Genomic DNA, 17701 nt, shown 5'->3' with positions numbered 1-17701 from the left:
ATCAAGCTTTTTGAAATTGTCTTTGGTAATCCTTATTGATCTCCATGACGACGACCCTGATGACGACGACCCTGAAGACCACACCAAAGAAGACCAGAAATATGACCCTAAATAATATGACCAAGAGGACAAAGAACATGAAGACAACCACCAAGATACAGAACAAAAGACAGAAGAACAAGAAGCAGAAGAAGCAAAAGCAGAAGAACAGAAAGCAGAAGAACATTAAGCATAAGACTAAAAATCAGCATAGAAGATATCAAAATTATAAGCAGAAGAAGACTAAGCAGTAAATGGGGGTGAGTCCGTTCCTCCTCGTGCTGCCCCTGGAAAATGCCTGCTGCTGCAGGCCAAACTGAACATGGACAAATCCTGTTGTAAATCTTTTGTGACAGGCAGAACGTAAGGTGTAATCTTATAATTTTTGTAGATAAGTACTACAGGAATGCCTGTCACCATAAGAAAATTAAGAAAAAGAAGAATAGGAAGAAGATGAAGAAATAGCATATGAAAATTAATAATAGCTGAATAAGAAGAATATGAAGAATGGAAAAAAAAAATAATGGGAAGAAGGTGAAGAAGAAGAAGATGAATAAGGTGAAGAAAAAGTTGATAAAAAAAATGCTACTGCTGCGGATCATGAAGGAGAAAGTGTGGGAGAAGTACAAAAGAAGGTGAAGAGCATGGAAGTTGTGAAACATACATATCTGACAAAATATAAAAAAGTTAACATAGTCAATATCTTTTTAACTCCGAACGTCTTGAAAAAAAAAATTGGAATTAATGCTATGTCATGTGATTTGAATAAACCACTATGCCTTTAATGTCTCCTCCACCTCCCACAATACATTCTACATGATTCTTATTTGTTTTCAATTATGTAGAATTAGCCAACAAGGAAATAAAGGGCTTTTTTTAATTCCGATACTGGAAGTCCCATTAACTTGAATGGGACTTCCGGTATCGGAATCGGCGATACCCGATATTTTTTTCGTATCGGGCGATACCATCCGATACGATATTTTTGGGTATCGAACGGTATCGCTCAACACTAGTCATTTTGTTTTTATCTTGAGTTTTGTCTGTTTAGTGGCCATAATAAAATGGATAAAGAGATATTTTGAAATTAGGCAAATTATGGGATGAATAATATGGTATAAAATAAAATACAAGAAGGCCAAGCACTAAGGCCATCACATCATGTTATGTGAGGTACTGTACACGTATGGTAAATGGCACGTTAATTTTGCATTCAGGAAAACAGCGACCAGTGAAGAGGACCATAGCAGCCTAGAAGGGTTTTTACAGGTGAATATTTAGTCTATTAATATTTTATTCCATCTCCCCACCTTTGGCAATCTTTGCCCAATCCGTAAAAAACCCTTTATCTGATGATAGCCTTACAGGTCTCCTTCCTGTTAGATTTACTTCTAACAGTGGCAACAAAATCAGTACCAAAAATCAAAATGTATTATTCTAGATTTTGAGGGCTAGCAAAAAAGTACCAATTGGCAAATGTGCAAAGGAAGTGTGTTCCAGGAAACAAAAGCTCTGTATTACAGCAACCAAAGCAACATGTATGAAATCCCAATGACAAAAACGTCTATATGCTAGTGTGTCGCACTTTCATACATTTTACAGAGCAGTAACATGCTTGTGGGCATTATGCCTAAAACCAATAAACCCACTGTTATTTTGACTGCTGCAAATTCAGACAACCCAATAATCAGTACTCTAAGTGTATTCTTACTAATAGAAGAGAATAGTGGTTTGTCTATTTGAATACACAGTGACTAGGATCCCATTTATATTATTTATCAAATAAATTGCGTTAATAAGTAAGGCAGCATCAAATTAAGCTAGGTTGCAATTGATTTCCTTTGTATTTCTTCTGTGATTGTAGTGCAATGAGAGCTTTTATTTTTCATTATGTACAGCTGATTTTCATGGGGGTTTAACCAACAGTGCTTGCCCAGACGCTGCCAGAGTATAGTTACACCCCAGCATTGTTGCATGTACCGAGTGTCAAGTGTAGTTAACTCTTACCATACCAGTCAGCTGTCTCCAGCCCATCAATTTATATACAGCAGTTAGCTGGCTGCTTACCTCCCTCCTTTCTCTCTCAGCTCCTGACAACCTGTTTTTTTATCAATGCTGTAGAATCAAAATCTGAGAATTTATAAGAAGAACCTCATACAAAGAAAAAAAAAGTGTGATGGTCACGTGTGACTGGACACACCGCCTCCAGTAGGGTGAATTTAAATAAAATAACGTGCAGCCGGATACACCGCCTCCAGCAGGCGAATTTCAGAAGTACACATGTAACTGGACACACCGCCTCCAGCAGGGCGAATTTAAATAATAAGGGAAACACCAGGGAAACCGATACAATGGAGGGCCCTGCAATAGAGAACAGGGACGTGGAGACCTCCTTCACTGCCCTGAATCAGTATCTCTGCACTCCTCATAGTCCCTATGCAGGCTCCGCACCTGTCGTCGAGCAGGAACCTAAAAAACCTAGCTCACCCTGCACCTAGCCCTTTCTAGTGAAATGGACGGTGCAGAAACTAATCCCACCACTGCACTAAAATGCACAAAAGGAAAGACAAAAACAGGGATAACACCACTTAGCTCTGCTCTGTTGCTCTTGCTCCCAGCAACAGAGTCCAGCACCAGAATGCAGCTTTCCTCCTGAATAGCTGCTCCTTCACCAAGCTTTGTCAGAGCTGCAAGGAACTCCTCTCTATGGCACCTTCCACACCAGGACTCTAATTGAGCTGCCAGGAACTCTCTCTAGCTCCTTCCTCCACCAAGGATGGTTGAAATGACCAATATCAGCAACAGTGATTGCAACCACCTGCCACTCTTTTATAGGTAAGAGCCAGAGCAATCACACCTGTTGGTGATTCCCGTGTAATAACGCTAACCACCACAGGGGGCAAACTGGAACAAAAAACACCACTGTGTAATGACCATAATTGCCACCAGGGGCAAAACTACTTTAAGCAACCAGCTTAAAGAAAAAAAAAGGTTACTAGTGCTTTTATCTGTCATAATCCAACCTTGATCATCACAAAAAGTAGTGTAAGTTCCAACAAAATAAATTGTTTTATTCAAAGTCCATTAAAATATTATCCCATCAGGACAAGAAAACAAGATGTTGACGCTTTATAATCTTCCAGTCTTAGTTGCAACATACACCACGTGCGTGAATAAAGGAGGAAGAGACCGACAACACTGATAGGGAGAGTGCTTGCTCAAGGAAAGGACTGAGTTCCTAATGTAGACATGAAAACTTCAGCCCTGAAAAGGATGAAAAATAGAAATTCTGTAATAAATGAATTTTATTGATATTGAAATTGATAGATAGGGTCCAATGTTTTTACATTGCTGCACCCACATACCCTATTCTGGCTCTTCTAATAGATTTCCTTGATAAAGACTTGTGTCAGTTGAAACGTAGGACCTTATCTATCACTTGCCGGATCAATAAAATTCACTTATTACAGTAAGAGTTTCTATCCATCATCCTTTTCGGTGTTGAGTTTTCATGCCTATATACACCACATATGTAAAATACCTGCCTTAGCCAATGGGCTATCCTGTGCTATATGCGGTGGTGGCAGAACTGAACTGGTTACCTAGCCTTTTCTGCTAATAAGAAGGACTTATTTGGGTTGCACACAATATACATAGTTGCCAAAACAAGCTTCACAGCTAATGATGAAAATAGTGCTGCAATTTATTCATGTTAGCCAAGCACATCCCACAAGTTCATCAATAATGAAGTTGTGTAACATAATGCTGAGGTGCTTAATACATCATTACATTGTCAGAGTGCTTAAAAGGAAGAACTGTCTACCGACATATTTATTTCTCAACACATTTAAGACTAGAAAGCCTCAATGTAGACATCAAAAGTTCTTGTGGCTCTGTACTATAGAGCCATGGACATTTCTTCTGATACCAGCTTGGTGTAGGTTCAGTGTGCCCTTATAAAAGTCTATCAGCGTCTTAATGTGGATTCGTCCATGTATAAAAAAGAAAGGTAACATAAGATTGCATAGATGAAAGTTGCATGTGGAAAAATATTTTTTTTTTTAAATTCATGTTACAATTTTAAAAGAATAAAACAAACATCATTATTACTACCGTACCACTGTTAATATCAGGGTGATCATGGTCCAGGCAGTTTTATAGTTTAAGGTCAAGGATGACATGGTCTCATTACGGAGCATGAAATTCTTTGCAGCTGTTTAACTTTACCGCAATCTTCTCATGCTGAGTTTTAATACTACATTATAGATTTTCAGAGATGAAGCATAACTTTTCATGTCAGGATATATAGGACTTTAACTCTTTATATACTGATGAAAATGAAGGAAAAAAGGAGCAGTTCAAAAGAATTAAACATACACATATAAATGGTCCCGCTGCTTAAAGCAACCGTATACAGTGTGTCCCATAAGTTAAAGAACTTGTCACTTACTTAGAGGGATAAAGCTGAGGCGAGTACTGGTGTGCTGATCTTGGACTGTAGCCACTGCTTGTTATTACTGTAAAACATAAAATACGCTTACAAAACTTAGTACCATAAATAACCTGAATTCACGCTCTAACAGTTTTAGCATAGATCATAAATGCTGACAAAATGAGTTATTTTTGTGTAAAATAGGACTACAAAGTGTGGAAGTATTTGGTATGGAACTAAATCGACATGTTGGCAACAGCAATTATTTGGGGGCCTGCTCTGCCGGAGAATGCTTCAAAGTCCTAAGCACTAAAAATAAGTACACTGCTGATAGGTAATACCTCACTGTTCACAAGTATTTGTTAGAAAAATATAAAGGTATATAAAATATACTGATCTGATGGTTAATTTAAAGGATTCATCTAAAAGTCACCATCACTGCTGGTTAGTAAAGCGTTCTACCTTACAATACAAGCATCCATTTCTCATCAATATGTGAATACTAACGGTGTAGCATGCAAGGCTGGTACTGGGGTTCAGCATCATCGACTTGCTGCAGTTCATCATCTTCTCGACATGGCATCCTAAATCTTTATCTTATGTGGACTAACTCCAAACTTAGTGCAGACGTTTTTTTCCTTTCGCACAACCATCTGTTTCTATCAAGACAGATGCATGCCAAATATACATTCAGCATAATGGTGAACCCATCCCATCATAGAAAATCCATAGAGAAAACATACAGGGTAATGCTAGGCCAAGTGCTCATGTTTCTCTTTCAAAATGATTAATGGAAGACACTTTTAGTGTAGCAAACATGTATTAAATCCAATCACAATCATATGGGCTTCAATTGAAAATAAATCTTAATTATTGGATGCAAATAAGCGAAGGACAGATTGTTAGCAGCACCCAATGTGCCAAGCTTAAAACATTGGGTACATTGTGGATTTAATCTGCGCTGCTGAATGATTCAAGGTCCAAAACATATAGCCATTCAATTGTAGATTTATTCAACGTGTTTCAAAGTACACGACTTCTTCATCAGGAACACCACAACGTCATTGACATGTTTTGTACGTTGAATCATTCAGTAGCGTAGATTAAATCCACAATCTACCCAATTTTTTTCCTTCGGTTGGTCACGAGTGGACCGGTGGATCTGCTGCAGCGGATATCTCTACAAGCATGTTTTGTGGCTCAATCTGGTGAGTGCAATACTATCATTTCAATCATTTGTTTCTCCGATAAGACCCTATTGCGCTATTTTCTCCAGCAGCATACATAAGCTTAAAACATTCACTTTCATGTCTTCCCTTTAGGAGAAAAGCCTAAAATTCTACATTGCACAAAAAGAAATCTGCTGTCTATCTACTAAGTGTGAACATACTGCTTTTACTACTACGTTTGTTTTGGGGTTTTGCAGTGCTTTTTCAGGCAAATTTCCCTCAAAAACCTCAAATTTTTGACTGACCACGAATCAGTCAAAAACCATAGTTTTTGACTTATTCAAAAAACTCTCACACATGGCGTAAGGGAATGTACGCAATTAGGTTAGTCTTAAACATTTTTAACGTTTTTTCTACTGTTTATTAAGCCTTGTTGGGGCGATTTTGTTGTGTCTTGACACAAAATACGCCAGGATTTTTTGAGGCTTAAAAATGTGTGAAATACTTGAAAATATGCCCAGGCATATCCCGAACATTTTTTTAGGCTTGCCACTACCTTTTGCTATAAAGCATGGAGCGACATCATAGTGGAAAATGTCTGAAGAATGTTCCCCTTACTTCTATTAACAGCTTGGCAATTTTGGAAACTTGAAGTCTTTGTATAAAATATATGAATTGGAAAAGTCTTCCAAGCATTTTCTAAGCGTTTTTATAAGCTTTTTTGGGATGGGGAACTGCTCAAAAACCTCCAGAAGAAAGCAAAGTTTGAACATACCATAAGGCTAAGTTCTCATGATGAGTATTTGGTGAATTTTTGATGTTGCAGAATTTCTGCACCATTTAGCTAAATCAGACTACTTGCATTTTTTGTTTCCATTTGAAATGTCATGTTTTAAATAAAACTGCTTTTTTAAAATTTCCTAATAGTTAGCCTTGATAAAACTTTACTGATAATAAATGGAATTGTAGATTATTTTATGGAGAAAATCCACAAATAACAAGAAAAATTGATATTTATGAATTTCAAAAATGTCCTGTAGGTCAGTTTATATTGCATTAAAAAAACACATTGGGAATGAGATTTCTGTAAATGAAATCCACTTTACTGGAACTGTCAAATTAAATATTTTTTGCACATCGAAAAAAAAACACATTGTCAAAAACTCACAATAAGCTCAATTTCCTATTTTTGCCAGGTGACGGCCAGCAGATCTCGGCGGGCACACTTTTTTTTGTGTTCGCCCTTATTCAGTGAATAACAGCGATCACGTAACGAGACTTGATCATGTTCACCAGAGTCTCAGCTACCACCGGTAGCTGAGACCCAGAGATTTTCCGACACTGGGGGGCACTATACCCTAATTTCTCAGTGCCGTAATAAAAGACACAAGGAATAAGTATCCTTAATTGCTGCTGTCAAGAGGCGTATCAGCAGTCATTAAGAAGTTAAAAAAACTGCAGATTAGATGATTTTGCGCATGTAAGACAATTCGATGGGGAAAATCCTCACATAAAACTCACAAGTGAAATTGATCTGATGCAGAATTTGAAACACTCATCACAGTCTTTTTTTGAAGCGTTAAAAAAAATCTGTATATGCCATTCACTTTCTGGAATGGTTACATTACATTTTTGATGCAATAAATATATACAGCATCAAAAATTCACCAAAGACAACATGGCCTTAAGGATAGGCTTTCACGTTGGGTATTTGGTGAGTTTTTGATGTTGAAAATTTTTCTGAAGCATTTCTGCACTTTTTTCCCCGCATTGTTACAGCTCTAGTTTTTGTCTCCTTTTGGCATGTCATGTTTTACATAAAACTGCTTTGTTTTGGATGCTTCCTGTTGCTTTAATAAAATTTCATTAAGAATGTCATGTGCGGACTACATGCTTTTTTTTACATGTGTGAATTTTATCTGCAGATATTTCTCATCTCAAACAAGTCTGTAGGGAAAATCAATAGATGTAAAAAGTAGCTAGTATTTCTCTCAAGAGAAATTAGCATATTGTGAATTACAAAACTGCAGAGCAGGTCAGTTTATGCACAGTGGTCATGAGGTTAGAGAAATGTCATACCTTTTGCTCGAAATGTAATACACTGCAGAAAAATGCACCAAATGCTCATTGTGGGACATTAGCATAAGAGCTACTGTTCTAATTCAAGATAAATCCATTAATTTTTTTCTGAGCTTTAAGTGAAAGAAAATTGAAGGTTGAAAACTAACACATCAAACCCTGCCAAACATGTTATAATGCTATTATGCTTACAGTATAAAAGTAAATGTAAAATAATTGCAAAGTAAAAATATAAACTCTCTTTCCATAGGCAGGTGTCAAACACTCGGGCCCAGGTCTTGCTCTGCCCCCATCAATTTTGAGGCCTGTTGGCATATAGAAAGCTCAGACATTACAGATTGAAATCATCCCGACCGGGTACGCCTTTTCACAATGAAATGGATTTTTATGCTTTTTTGATTAAAAAAAAGAGACAACTGAGCAGTGCACCCTATGTTTTATTAATGTGGTGCTAATTATTTACTTACTGCATTGTTTCTAAACATTGTTTTATTCTAGGATATAGAAGCATCAAAGTAAATGGTAAAAAATAAAAAAATATAAAATCTATGCTAGTGTTATACATAAGTACAAGAAAAAAAGGCTATCATTTAAATAATGTAAGCACTGTTAACCATGGAGGCCAGTCTTGGTTGCCACATTGACATTAGAGTGGCAAATAAACTAAAACTGGCAGAGAAGCTCAGAATACCGGCACTGGAGTGATGAAAGGTGGACCTTGTCACAAGCTTTTCTTGCTATTAAACTAGTCCTAGTGTGTTGTTAGTGATGCAATATGCATCAATAACACATTATTTTTAAGCAAAATGGCGCAGTAATCATTCCAAAAAAGCATTTGTATAGTTATATTCCAGCTTGTCTTTCAGTCATGGAGTAGTCTAGCATTGATTTCAGTCACGGTCTCGTCATCCTATCCATGCCTATGCCCTTTGATTCATCTGCAGTACTGGCCTGACGTCACAGAAATCCCCTCTGTAATCCTGCGCTTGCGCAGTGACGAGAATCACCCTGGGCATGCGCACTGAACTTGGGTGTACGTCCCCAGCTTCATTTACTGTGTGTGCATCCCCTGGTGCAGCGCAGTTGCTTGTCACTGCACAAGCAAGGAATTACAGAGAAGATTCCCCTGACATCAGGTCAGTACCGCAAATCAATCAAAGGGCGTGGATAAGATGACGACACTGTGACTGAAACCAACGGAAGCCCACAGATATGACTCATATATAAGTAGAACATAACTATTGAAAGAGATTTTTTGAAATGAATACTGCACTATTTTGCTTAAAAACGTGTTAGTGATGCACATTGGGGCTAGTTTGATAGCGAAAAATGATGTGACAGGTTCCCTTTAAATAATGCTTTTTGTGGTATTTTCTCTTGATGAAAACCTCTTGGTTCATCATGAGACAATACATATAGTCTGTCAAGAAAAAAATGTGGCATCATTCATCAGTTGCTGCATTAGCAACATATTCTCTGGAAGCTTTAAACTACAACATGTATGTGAAACATCAGTCAGGGTTGTCATCTTATTTTGTCTCTTCTCCTGAATTACTTCTCATCTAGCCCAAATTTCTAGAGTCAAATGTGTAAAAAGAAAATTCAGAAGTACAGATAAATTTAATGATAAAAAGAGATCTCAAGATCTCCTTCTCTACTCCCCTCTCATCTCCCGTGCTTCCCCTATACTCTGGAACGCTCTGCCCCAACACATCAGACTCTCGCCTACCATGGAAACCTCCAAAAGGAACATGAAGACCCACTTCTTCTATTAAGCCTACAACCTGCAGCGATCCGCAGTCTGCTTAACCGCCGCATGACCAACTTTACCCTCTCCTAGTGTATCCTCACCCATCCCCTGTAGACTGTGAGCCCTCGGGGGCAGGGTCCTTTCTCCTTCTGTACTTGCGTGTGCCTTGTTTTGCTCATGTCTATTGTACTTGTTTATATTTGTCCCGTTCACATGTAAAGCGCCATGGAATAAATGGCGCTATAAAATGTATAATAATAATAACTTATAAGTACTACTCTCTTCTTCAGAGCATCACAGACACATAATTTGCTTTGTTAAGAGAACTTATTATAAGGTCAAGCTCCCTCATTGTTGACATCTCTGTTTTAGTCCCCAACCCTGATAGTATTTGCAGGTCTACCTCTCAATCTAGTAAGCTACATGCTGCTTTAACCTCTTAATGACAGAGCTAATTTTGACCTGAGTGACCAGACCAAATTTTTAAAATCTGACCTAGGTCAATTTATATGGTAATAACTCTTGAACACTTCAACGGATCCCAGTGATTCTGAGAATATTTTTTCATGACAAATTATGCTTCATGTTAGTGGTAAATATTGGTCGATATGATTTGCATATGTTTATGAAAATATTGAATATTTGACAAAATTGAAAATTTTGTAATTTTCACACTTTAATTTTTTATGTCCTTAAATCAGTGTTATACCACACAAAATTAATAAATAGCAATTCCCATATGTCTATTTTACATCTGCATCATTTTTTAAACAATTTTATTTTGAAAGGAACTTAGAAGAGTTCAAAGTTGATCAGCAATTTCTCATTTTTCCAACAAAATTTGCAAAATATTTTTTTTAGGGACCACATCACATTGGAAGTGACTTTGGGGGCCTATATGATACAAAATAGCCAAAACTGGCATCATTCTAAAAACTGCATCCCTCAAAGTCCTCTACACCACATTCATGAAGCTTAATAACACTTCAGGTGCTTCACAGGAATTAATGGAATATGGAAAGAAAAAAATGAATATTTTACTTTTTTTGCAAAAATTTTACTGTAACTCAAATTTTTTGCTTTCATAAGGGTAACAAGAAAAAATTACAACCAAAACATTTTTTAAAATGTGTCCTGAGTACAATGATACCCCATATGTGGTTGGAATTGTCACACTTCGAGAATCCCTGATGTTCCTAAACAGTGGAAATCCCCCATTAGTGACCCCATTTTGGAAACTACACCCCTCGATGATTTTATCCAGGGGTATAGTGAGGATTTTTAACACATAGGTGCTTCACAAAATTTGATAAAATTGGGTCATCTTATTGAATATGTCATCATTAGTTTTGAGTGGAAGTGCTCACTTCTCGAGTTTGCATTGAGTGCTCGGGTATGCCAAAAAACATGCGGGGATTACCAGGGTATGTCGATATTCGGTGCATACCTGAGCACCCGATGCAAACTCAAGTAGCAAGCACTTGCGCTCAACATTAGTTGTAATTTTTTTCACTTTTGAAAAGACCCCAACTCTAACACTTAGCCAAACTCTAACCCTAACGGCCAAGAAAGAAAAAAAATCAAAATGACAAAATAAAAAAAAATAATCTAAAGGGGATGACATGGGGATGATTTACTAACTATTGGCTTGTGATCACAGGGTCTATTACAGTTATCAAAGGGAACCTGTATGAAAAATTCCTGCTGTTGCAGGGTGCCAGACAGCAGATCTTGGCGAGTGCACTGCACATGCGCCCAACATATTTTTTTCAGGAAGAGGAGGTGTAAGGCTGGGGGAAAGAGCAGGACGGCCCAGAGGAAGGAGGAGGTAGGGGGGGTAGGCTTGGGGACATCATGTCTTTCTTTGACATATATACAGTGTATCATGTCAGAAGAGAGAGAAATGATATTTAAAGCAGACACACTTTTTGTTTTACTTGATCACTTTTGTTCTTTGAATGACAGTGATTAAGTGACCGGGGACCGGAAAATCAGGCCCCAATCATGTTGTCAAGGTTCTCAGCTACTCCAGTAGCCAATACACCAGAGATTGCGGACTCTGAGGGGGCGATATACCCTTTTTTCCTATGAGATAATAAGGCCCCTTAGCGGCTGTCGTTTTGATGAGACAAAAGTCTAAAGTCAATCTAGACACTCAAGAGGCACACTTCCATGATTCTGTGGTAATCTCTGTGAGAGTGGGCAGTCAACTGACCTTATGTATGTGAATAAACATTTCAGGTTCTCTCATTGGAAGAAAATTCAGAGAAGCTGGATGAAACTAGTCAGCACATGACCACAAGTATGCAAATCACATACATTTAGTCACATGACTGCCCACTTGCACTAGTAATACCAGGGAATCGTGACAGTGTGTGTACCACACACTGTCACCTATCAGCAGTGACTGCAGACTTTTTTCCTAAGCTTGGACACCTCTTTAACTCTGGGGCCTGTCAGATTGAGATCATGCAGGGAACATCAGGTGGTGCAAAGACATCATGTCACTGCGTTGCCTGGACCATATCACATACTTAGACTGCAGTGAAGAGGAGGCCATTGTAGATAAGTATGTGGATGCAACAGTGCAGAGGATGAGGACACAATGGTAACTTAATATACAAATATTTATTTAATTAACACAAGTATAAGTTTTGCTTATTCCATAATATACAGAATAAAGCAAATTGTGGAAAGACTGTGAGCTATTGTACAATAGAGTACAGCAATTTGGCTATTCAGAATATCAACAAAATTCTAATTGCACACTTTTATTATTAAAAATAATATATTGTCATCAATAATGTCTTGGTTTAACCTGGGGTATGTCATTGTCACTTTCAGGCCAGTTACCACCATCTGTCACTCTCTAGGCAATATGAACAGAGGCCTATGACACAATGCTATTAGGCTCCAAGTCCCTTATCAATGAGATACTTTGGACACCAGTTACACTGGCCATCTTCCTCCCCTAAAGCAAGGCCCCAGTCCCTTGTGTACCGTACGCCTTTACTGGAATTCACAGCTAGCATGAATGTCCTTCTTCAACAGCCTGGTTGTCTCTCTCAGCTTTAGCTCTACTCTCTCAGCTTGGAACTCCTAGCTCTGGTCTCTCATCTTGGTTCTGGTTACTTTCTTATTCTATTGGTTTGGGTCCCAGTTTGTTGACTCTGTTCCCCACTTGGATCTGATCTCTTGATTCCTCACTTGGGTCTGGTCACTCATTTCTTCACTTGGGTCTGGCCACTCGTAATAGCGACTATAAGCCAACTTCGCTGCACCACACATGCTTCCTGCTACAGTTTCAGGCACCAACTCCTTACTTTCACTGCCCTCCTGGGCCTTTTATTAATTGTGCCACAGCTGTCACCTGACTTGGTGTCTCCTCCAATTTTTTCTCTGTGGAAACATGCACTTCTCTCTTCAGTTCCTGCTGATGCAATTGGCTTTCCTTTTTCCTATCATCTTTAACCAGCAGATGGTGTTGTTCGCTTGCAGACACTCTGTCAGGCATTAACTGTGCTAGTTTTCTCACTTGTTCATCTCCTTACAACATCACTGCTATTTATGGAAGTAGATCAAGTCTCATTTTTTTTCCCTTTTTATTGTTAGGGCACTGGAAGACTCAAATGAAGAGGTCTTCAGGAGGGAACATTACACCAGCTCTAAATCTGGAATTATAGTGGGCAGTGGCATAATGTATGCTAACCGGACCCTTCCTAATCTACATTTCATGCACATTTAGCTTTAGCAGCCTGTGTGGCCTAAGGCCTTGTGCAAACATGGAGTATTTGGCGAGTTCTTTACCCCATTATTTGTAAGCCAAAACCAGGAGTGGGACGGTCAGAGGGAAAGCATAATAGAAACATTTTCACCACTTCTGTATTTATCACCCACTCCTGGTTTTGGCTTACAAATACTGGGGTAAAAAAAATCACCAAATACTGGATGTGAGCATGTGGCCTAAATGTGCTACCATGGCCAATAGTGTCTCTGGAGATGCCTCACAACAATGCAGGTGTCATGGCCATCAGTATGGAGCAGATGCCATTTTTAAGAGACTATAATGATTTTATGTTTTGTTTACCTCGATGATATAATCAAGTGATGACTTTCTCTATACTGACTACATACAATGCAATTAGATATTTGATAAAAAATTATTCACATTTTTAAAAGTAATGGAAAGATAGAAATACATTTTGACTGCTGACCCCTTGAATATGATATTTGGCAAATATGGAACAATTGGCAAAACCAGGTTAGTTATTGTTTGTTCTTTCCTTTATTATTATGTAATATTTTGCTGTTTATGTGAAATAGTCTATAACTTAAAGAAAAAAAATATCTGAATCATTGAAAGATTATTATTTTGGTTTCATATTTGCTACACTATCTAATGGTATAAAACCATTTTTCTTCAATATTTTAATTTCACCCAGCGGTTCTTTTATTTTGCTTTACTCTTTTTTTTGGTCTGTTAATAAGCGCATTTGATTGAACTACTAAATTAAAAATAAAACAAACAAATTATAGTCCAAACCTATTTTCAATGACTTAATTGTAACTACAAGTGCTTCTCACAAAATTAGAATATCATCAAAAAGTTAATTTATTTCAGTTCTTCAATACAAAAAGTGAATCTCATATATTAGATAGAGTCATTACAAACAGAGTGATCTATTTCAAGTCTTTATTTCTGTTAATGTTGATGATTACGGCTTACAGCCAATAAAAACCCAAAAGTCATTATCTCAGTAAATTAGAATACTTTATAACACCAGCTTGAAAAATGATTTTTAAATTCGAAATGTTGGCTTACTGAAATGTCACCCTGTTTGTAATGATTCTATATATGAGATTCACTTTTTGTATTGAAGAACTGAAATAAATTTACTTTTTGAGGATATTCTAATTTTGTGAGAAGCATCTGTATCATACTTGTATGTTATTCTATGTTATATTGTCTTTAGATTTTTAACTACTATATTTTTCTTGAACTTGTCTTTTTTTGTCTACATTTAACAACTCACTCATAATAATCAAATTAAAATAAAATTAAAACCTTTACTATCATAATTTCTATTTGAGAATTTTTGAATAGTCTGTCATTCAGCGGAAATCTCTATTCTCTGGGGTAAGATAACCTTTCTAATTGCTTTGTGGAGTCATCTTCCTAGAAACCATCACTTCTTGTTCTACTGTTTGACAGTATGTCACTTCTTAGATTTTTCTCATTCTTTACCAGAAAGGTAGATACTAAAACAATCAATACAATGCATATCTTTATACAGAGTTATATAAGTATGTATTCAAGGGTATATTCATTTCACAAGTGACTGTCGGGGAGGCTGACAGCAGGAACCAGTATCCATCAGCACATTAATATCATTAAAATGGAGAGGTAGTGAGCATGCTTAACTGCTGCTCGATTGACTCTCTACAGGGCTGCAGTGTGTAATGGCTTTTCCTGGCAGCCCCTTAGAGAATGAAAGGATAGATGGTCCTGCCATTCCATTTTGTAACAAAAAAAAGTGCTCCGTCATGGATAAAATTCCCCATTCTGAAAAATCATCTATCACTGTGTTATCATTAGAGATGAGCAGATCAGCTCACCCCTCAATGTAGCTTGATCTGCACAGAAACCAGTGATCCATGTCACCACACGGCATTCATTAGACACAGAGAAGGAAAAAGTTCATCCAGGCTCTGATGCGCAGGTCATGAAGACACAGTTAAAATCATGCAGTCTTGAAGAATTCCTGTCCTGAAGAATTAAGCCAAGGCTAAGAATGCACTTGAATTTGAAACGAGTCTGGTATCCTCTTATTTTTTGTGCCTCCCCTACTACTTCTCCATTACAAAGGGTATTTGTTTCCTGTATTTTGTATTTTTCTAATGATTTTAAATGAAGACTTCATGATTTTAACCACGTCCTCATGAATCTTAAAATTATCACTATTTATGGAGACAAAATAGTTGCACTGCTCTGAATGTAAAGTACCAATGGTTTCTCAGCTAGGAAAGAAAATTTTTTTTTTATGGAATTAGCATTAGATTATACACAAAAGTAGTATGCAAAGGCTTTTTATCAAGCTGTCCAACTTTAGCCTTTTTTTAGAAAGCAGGAATAGACTAGCTGTTTTCAAAATAAAGAAGTAATGGCTTGACATATTAAACATCTAGTTCCTACAGTCCAATGTACTGTAGCTGCTACTGCAGCCTAAGCTACTGGGTTGCACAGAGTAGGTAACACATCTTATCCTGCTAATAAGCTTATTTGGACTTCCTTTCTGTCTTTCTTCCTTTCTGAGGCCGGAAAAAAATTCCTCCATTTTGCTACACAACAAAGATCTAAAACCATGGTAATCCAGTAGTCATCACTTTGCTTGAAGTCATCCCACAAGCATTCCAGAATACTGCTTGCCATAATTACCCACACAACTGAGGACTTTGGTTTTCATGGCCAAAATGTCAACATCATTTCCCCTGCATGTGCCAAGTCTATGTCTCCTTCATATCCACCCTCTACTGCTCCTCCTCCAAACTCTCAAGCATGTAACATGGACCTTTAGAGTCCATAATAAGGCAGCAATGAACAGATGCAAGCTACTGTGCTTCCTCCATCGCCATTAGCATTCTGGTGAGTTTTTTCATTTTTTTATGATGATGACATGATTTATTCCACACGTGACAATACTGATGATTTTTGTAACCTCTTTGAAGGGGTATAGAAAAAGACACACATTCCTCATTAGCTGCCAGTGTTGGCTATCAAAGTAACCCACCCTTCCGTTTGTCTCTAGCATGTTGTTAGCTACTGCTTTATGCTGCTTGTACAGGTGCTGCAATACAAAAAAGATCGAATTCCAGCAGGTTGCAACATCTTAAACTAAATGGTGCTGTGGCAGATCATTTTCTTTTGCCAAGCCAAGAGGGTGCATTTTGCCACATAAGATCATTTGAAAGGAACTGACACTTTCCTGGCCACAGCCATAGCGAAATAATTATTACACATTTAAAATAAGGACATGGGAAATGCATTGAGCATGAGATACTCTGACCGACTAAGGCAACTAGAAGGTTGTATGCATAGTTGCTCATGACCATTCCAAGTTGCAGTTCACGGGATGTCGGGCAATGGCTGAAGTTTTTGTACAGTAGCACAGTAACAGTTCAAGCTGTTAAACTGCTTGGCAGCACTTTAACTCTCATAAGCAAAAAGAATTACAGCAGTATATGGAATCAATGATGTGTTCTATACCTGTTGGGGATAATGTCATTTCAATTTTGCAGGATTCAAAGAAGGTGATGGAGGAAATTAAGAACCACCACATTGTGATGGAAACATAGCTCCCAGACATTGAGGCATCAACACCTGTCCCAGTTGTGATTCTATCACTGCTGCTAAAAATATTCACCCAGTGAGTCATGAAACTCATATATTGTGCTTGGCCATAGTTGCTTCTTGGTATCTACAAGCAGTTCACTTTGGAGCTCAAAGGACCAGTCAAGAGAGAGGGCTAAAATATCCTGTACCTGAAAACAGAAAGATGGCACCCCTTTCTGTGAGTAACAATGGCAGCTGGGTATATTCCAGTGAGGCTGAATGCACACCATAATTTCTCAAAAGGCAGTAGACTCCACAAGATTGCATGCAGACTGCCAATGATTCATCTGGCAGGAATGTAAAAAGAAATCCCATGTGTCACCATCATGTACTGACGTTTCATGTTCTGCTGAGCCTCCTCCACCAACAGTACAAGCGGCATGAGTCATCTGCTCCAGAGTTGACTACAAAAAAGATGATTTTGCCTCAGAAGTTCTTTTAGCTACATGTTGCCAGTGTTGAGAATCACCAAGGGCAACAACATCACTTTTTGATAACCTCTCATCACCAGTGTCTGTCAGGTTCACAGGTCTTGTTCGCCACAGAATTATCATGTTATCATCATCATGCCTGATTCAGGTGACAGTTGCCTCTGTATGGGAAATGGCCTGAGCTCCTTTCTCACTGTCTGTTTCCCACCTCGATTGTTCTTGTGGGCCAGAGAACTACTACCACTGCCAAAGCCCCTACCATCTGGCTTGCAGATCCATCAACAGAGCTTGGTGTTAAAATCGTGTTCTCCATTTTCTTATGTCATTCAAATAAAAAGGCTGACTGTACATCTCTTCTGATAAAAAAAACTGGAAGAAGTTATTCTGGTTTATCATGTTCCTTATCCACCA

General features: G+C 37.9%; 1 protein-coding gene across 3 annotated transcripts in view; it reads right to left on the bottom strand.

Moving 5' to 3' along the window:
* The window catches only part of EYA4 (EYA transcriptional coactivator and phosphatase 4), a 619370-nt gene that overhangs the window by 154145 nt on the left and 447524 nt on the right, over positions 1–17701 (bottom strand). For all 3 annotated transcript variants that reach the window (XM_073575843.1, XM_073575844.1, XM_073575845.1), the window contains one exon: positions 4490–4556. In XM_073575843.1, the coding sequence (XP_073431944.1) occupies positions 4490–4556 (67 nt within the window). The remainder of the gene's footprint in view (positions 1–4489; positions 4557–17701) is intronic.

The sequence above is a fragment of the Dendrobates tinctorius genome, unplaced genomic scaffold (genome assembly GCF_039654945.1).
Source record: "Dendrobates tinctorius isolate UK_male_01 unplaced genomic scaffold, ASM3965494v1 ptg000046l, whole genome shotgun sequence".
In the NCBI taxonomy this organism is placed as follows: domain Eukaryota; kingdom Metazoa; phylum Chordata; class Amphibia; order Anura; family Dendrobatidae; genus Dendrobates; species Dendrobates tinctorius.
The sequence above is the reverse complement of the archived record's forward strand: the minus strand, read 5'-3'. Positions and strand labels throughout refer to the sequence as shown.